This window comes from Myotis lucifugus, unplaced genomic scaffold (genome assembly GCF_000147115.1).
Source record: "Myotis lucifugus unplaced genomic scaffold, Myoluc2.0 scaffold_2, whole genome shotgun sequence".
Taxonomy (NCBI): domain Eukaryota; kingdom Metazoa; phylum Chordata; class Mammalia; order Chiroptera; family Vespertilionidae; genus Myotis; species Myotis lucifugus.
The window spans coordinates 32,647,178-32,652,211 of NW_005871050.1; the positions used below are offsets into that span (position 1 = coordinate 32,647,178).

Below are 5,034 nucleotides of genomic sequence, written 5' to 3' on the forward strand. Positions count from 1 at the left end.
GTGGGCCCTGATCACCAGCCAGGCCTAGGGACCCTACCTGTGCACAAATTTCATGCACTGAGCCTCCAGTCCTATATAATAAAAGGTTAATATGCAAATTGTCCCCTCCAGAGTTCAACCGACTGGGAGTTCGACCACTCGCTATGACATGTACTGACCACCAGGGGGTGGCGTGGAATCAGGAAGGTCCGGCCAGCAGCCGGAAGGCTCCGATCAAACCTGATCAGGGCCTTCCTGTGCACAAATTTCATGCACCGGGCCTCTAGTAGATACAATAGGATTGACCATGAGTTGTTAACTGTGAACAATGGGTACTGAATGCATTTGCTTTCATTATATAGTGGGCTCTCTATATCTGTGGGTTCCATATCCTCACCGAAGATCAAGAATAGTAAAAAAAAAAATTACATTTATGTTGATATGCACTATGTTGTTAGGCCTATGATGGTTGCATTTGAACATGTACAGAGACTTCTTTCTTGTTATTTCCTAAACAATATAGCATAAACTATTTACATAGCATTTACATTGCATTAAATATTGTAAGTAGTCTAGGGATGATTTAAAGTATGTGGGAAGGTGTGCATAGGTTATATGCAAAGACTATGTCATTTTATATAAGGGACTTGAGCACCCTGGAGTTTTGGTATCCTCTGGGGTCCTGGAACCAATTTCCCATGGATATCCAGGGAGGACTATGCTATTCTATTTTTTAATATGTTTGAAATTTCCCATAAAAAAGTTAATACTGGTAAAGTTAATGTGAACTATATAAAGAGAATACATTTTTAAACAAAAAAAGGAATGAACAAAGGTATTAAGAATAATTAGAAAAAAATCCATGTCCTTGACTTATTTCCTGTCTCCCAGCACATTTTTGTTAAAGAAAACAGCGGGCATTGGTAGCAAGGAGGATCAGAGGTGGGTAGTGCATATTGCTCGTCATAGATATTCCTGCATAAATGTTTTTTAAAAATATTAAACCAAAGTGTGATTCATTTTTACTACTGAGGTTTTTTGCATCCCCTTAAAGTTTCCAACTGAGTCCCGCCAGGGCGGGGGGGGGGGCAGGGAGGGGGGGTTAAGGTGTGTATACTGGGAGAAAAGGAGGAAAGAGGCAAGTCCCCAGAGAAGCAGTGGGAATGGCCACCAGGCCCCTGAGTAGATAAGCAGCAAGGACCCAGGAATCCACAAAGAAGGGATGGCGACCGGCGAGCGGGCGGAGCTGACACTGTTACAAGGGACTCCGAGGGGGGGGGGCGCAGGGGCCAGGCCACCCGGCCCGTGGACAGGCTGGGGCGGGACGGGGGCGGCGCCGCTCTCTGTGACGGAGGCCCCACGTGACCCGCCTCCTTGGACTCGCGCGCCTCGCTCCAGCGCCAGACCCCGCGGAGGCTCGCCCCGTTCTGGCTGCAGCGCCCGGTGGCCCTGAGGGCGCGCGGGCCCGGGAAGCCCCCAGAGGCGGAGGCGGAGGCGGAGCAGGTAAGGGACCCGCAGCGGCGCCCGGGGTGGCGGCGGGGGCGGCGGGGGCGAGCGGACCCGGCCGGGGGAGCCTCCGAGGGGTCGGGCTGCTCCGGGCGAAGCGCCTGGGAGACCGCAGCCCCCACTCCCCGACGCGGCGCGCGTGTGTCTGCGGAAAACGCCGAGCTTCCCCGGGGGCGCGCTGGGCGGCCCAGGGCGACGACCCTCGGGGAGCACCTGCCTCTGGGCCCCCGCCCCGCCCCCATCTTCCTGGGTGTCGAGCGCGGTGGGCAGCGCGGGGTGGGGGCGGCTGGCGCGAGAGCCCGGGGCGGGCCGGGGACTTGCGTGGCCGGGGTGGGTGGGCGCACCCGCTGGGCCAGCGCTCGGCTGCGGCGCCACCCGCTCCCCCTCGCCGGTCCCTGCAGGTCTTCGGGTCCCAGAGTCGCGGCCGCGCGCTCCAGGCGAGAATCGCGAGGAGGAGCCGCCTGCAAGGATAGGCCCAGGTGGGTGTGGGGTACGGTGGTCGGGGGGCGGGACTGAATGGAAAGCCCTGAGACCCCAAAGCCTTACCCCACCCCCATCCCGTCCTCAGTTTTGGTGCTTGCAGAGGCCTGGGCTTGGATCGCAGGGAAAATGGTGGGTTTGGGGCGAGGGATGGGAGGGGGGAGAGCTGGGACTGGAGGCCCCCTAGAGGGCGTAGGGAGCCTCTCTGGCGGGAAAAATGCAATTTTAAAAAACCTTTGAAATTCAGGCCTCTGAATCCAGAAAGGTGCATAGTAGGGCCTCTGTCCTCGGTGCTGATCAGTCCACCAATGAAGTAGTCCCTTCTATCTCTTGTCTCTCCTAGGCGCAATGGCGTCCAAAAAGGAACTAGCAGTAAAAAATCTCATCATGGAAAATGCCCACCAGGAAAACGAAGGAGCGGACCAGGCCCTTGTGCAGAATGAGGAGGAATCACGCAATTTGGGAGGAGGCGAAGCCCAGAAGCCTGGAGGAAATGCCAGGCTGGGGTGGGTTAAGCGACTTGTCCCTAATTTTCGACGGGCCATATCTAACAAGCGTGTTGATTACAATGAAGTGGGAGATAATGTAGAAAAGATCGCAATGCAGCGGATGGAAATCAGGAGAAAGACCAGGGAGCAGCAAATGAGACATGTTAGACGCTTCCAAACTCCTGAACCTGATAATCATTATGACTTTTGCCTTATACCTTAAATCTTAAGGTTTTCACTGAGGTTAATAATGTGGCCTCTACTCCAAAAACTAGTAGTTTTGTGGTTTACTTTTCTGTAAACCTTTTGATGTTTCCTCTTACTAGTTTCTAATTGAATAATGTTTTTGTCTCAGTATAAAACTCTGTCCAGCAAGGCAATTTCACTCAGTTTTTGGAAAAATACTCTTTTCATGTTGTAAAATTAATAAAGCAGCTTAAAAACCAATCTTCCTATTCTACCCAGTTTTTTTATTCTTTGTTAACATTACTTTTACTCTCCTAACTACCTGGACTCAGAATCTCAATTGACTTTGACTACTTTTTCTTGTCCCCTACCAATCAGTAAGGAGGGATCCTACTCATAATTTAACACCTGATACCATTTTAAATTGTACTTCCTACTTTTTTTCAAAAAGTGTGAGTCTATCATCTGCATAAAAACACTGATGGGGGAGCTTTTTGAGGATGTAAGACCTCTGGCTCGTATCTTCCAGACTCAGACTGGAGCTCAAGAATCTCCACTTTTTAACAAGCTCCTTGGGTAATTGTAATGTATAACAAAGCCTGAGGGCACCATTGTGCATATGTATGTAGCTATGTACAGATGTGTGTGTATATTGGCGTATGTATTATGTGTCCACATAGCCATATATTGTCATATTAAATGTAAACAAGTAGGATGAATACTTATTTGAATTCAATGGGCAAAATGCATTAAAAGGAAATTATAAGACCTTAAAATAGCCTGATTAATAAAGTGGCAAATGAGGGTACTGGAGTTTAGAGATACTACGTACCAAGGCTACCACCTACTATAGATCTTGGGAGAGATGATCTGGCCTGGGTCATTTTTTATACTTTGTACTCATCTGAAGATGCAGATTATTTGACTTATAACTAAGCTGAGGAAAATCAAAGAGGACTCAGCAAGACGGGCTGTTTTTTTTTAATATTTTTTTTCTACATTCCCAATGCAGACACTAGTATTTTTAGAATACAGCAGAAAGAAATCCTAAAGACCCTCCAAAGTGTTCTTCAACGTGAGGATTGCCACCCATTATGGCTCTTGAAATCCATTTTGTGGGTGATAATCAAGCAATTTAAAAAAAAAAAAGGCCCTGGCCAATGTGACTCAGTTGGTTGGAGCATCAGCCTGTGCACTGGAGGGTTGCAGATTTGATTCCTGCCCTGGTTGGGGGCAAATGGGGGGAGACAATCGATGTGTCTCCCTCTCATCGATGTTTTTCTCTTCCCCTCCCACCCTCCTTCCACTCTAAGAATCAATGGAGAAAAATATCCTTGGTTGAGGATTAACCAAAAAAAAAAAAAAGCAATTTTTAAAAAACTGCAATAGGCCTTGGCCAGTGTGGCTCGGTTGGAGTGTCATCCAGTACACGGAAGGGTCGCAGGTTCGATTACCAGTCAAGGCACATACCTAGGTTGTGGGTTCAATCCCTGGTCAGAGTGTGGGCAGGAGGCAGCTGATATATGTTTTCTTCTCACATTGATGTTTCTCTTCCTCTTCCTCTCCCTTTCTCTCTAAAAGTCAATAAAAAAGCATGAAAAGCCTGCTGGTTTGGCTCAGTGGATAGAGTGTTGGCCTGCAGACCAAAGGGTTCGATTCTGGTCAAGGGCACATGTCTGGGTGGCAGGCTCGATCCCCACTGGGGGGCATGTGGGAGGCAGCCAATCCATGATTCTCTCTCATCAATGATGTTTCTATCTCCCTCCTTCTCCCTTCCTCTCTGAAATCAATAAAAATATATTTTTAAACGCATGAAAAAAATTTTAAACACAAAAGAATAGAACAAAACACATCAGAGTCCCTAATTGATGACTAGTGTTAAGAATTATTTTAAGAAACTTGTTTTAGTTTTACATGTAGGAAATATTGTCACCTTATGGTATTTCTAACTGTACATCACAGGGTAAAAAAAATTGAAAGTCACTTTTTCAATTCAAACTTCATTTCACAAATAAGGAAACTAGGGAGGAAAGTGATTTTCCCAAGGTCACAGTTAGTGGTATAGCTGGGACCACAATTCCCATTTCAGGTTACTTGTCTCCTCACACAGTGTCTTCAAAAGACATGATTTGGAAATTCTTGCCATGTGTACTGATTACCAGTGATATGGATAAACAAACATGTGCAACTTATATAAAAATTAGAGGCCCATGAAAATTCATGCACTGGAGGGGGGTCACTCAGCCTGGCCTGCCCCCCCTCATAGTCCAGGAGCCCTCAGGGAAGGGAGGTGACCCGGTGATCAGGGGAAGGCGACACCCCATCACACCTCTGCTGCTGCCACTGCCACTGCTGGCAGTGCAAGCCGCGGCCGGCCCTGGTTACCTGAGCCTTG

At 48.2% G+C, this 5,034-nt stretch overlaps 1 protein-coding gene across 2 annotated transcripts; it reads left to right on the forward strand.

Annotated features, from left to right (window-relative positions):
- The first annotated feature begins 1,360 nt into the window (after window positions 1–1,360).
- Window positions 1,361–2,900, forward strand: BEX4 (brain expressed X-linked 4). 2 transcript variants are annotated; one of them, XM_006082298.3, is made up of 3 exons: window positions 1,361–1,482; window positions 1,887–1,964; window positions 2,309–2,900. In XM_006082298.3, the coding sequence occupies exon 3, from the start codon at window positions 2,314–2,316 to the stop codon at window positions 2,674–2,676; it is 363 nt and encodes a 120-aa protein (XP_006082360.1). In that variant the 5' UTR covers window positions 1,361–1,482; window positions 1,887–1,964; window positions 2,309–2,313; the 3' UTR covers window positions 2,677–2,900. The 2 variants fall into 2 exon arrangements, with proteins under 2 accessions (XP_006082360.1, XP_014315367.1); XM_014459881.2 differs by lacking the exon at window positions 1,887–1,964.
- The last annotated feature ends 2,134 nt before the right edge of the window (window positions 2,901–5,034 follow it).

What these genes read in the sequence shown, in the direction of transcription:
- BEX4 (XM_006082298.3), top strand. Translation starts at nt 2,314, where the DNA reads ATGGCGTCCAAAAAGGAACTAGCAGTAAAAAATCTCATCATGGAAAAT.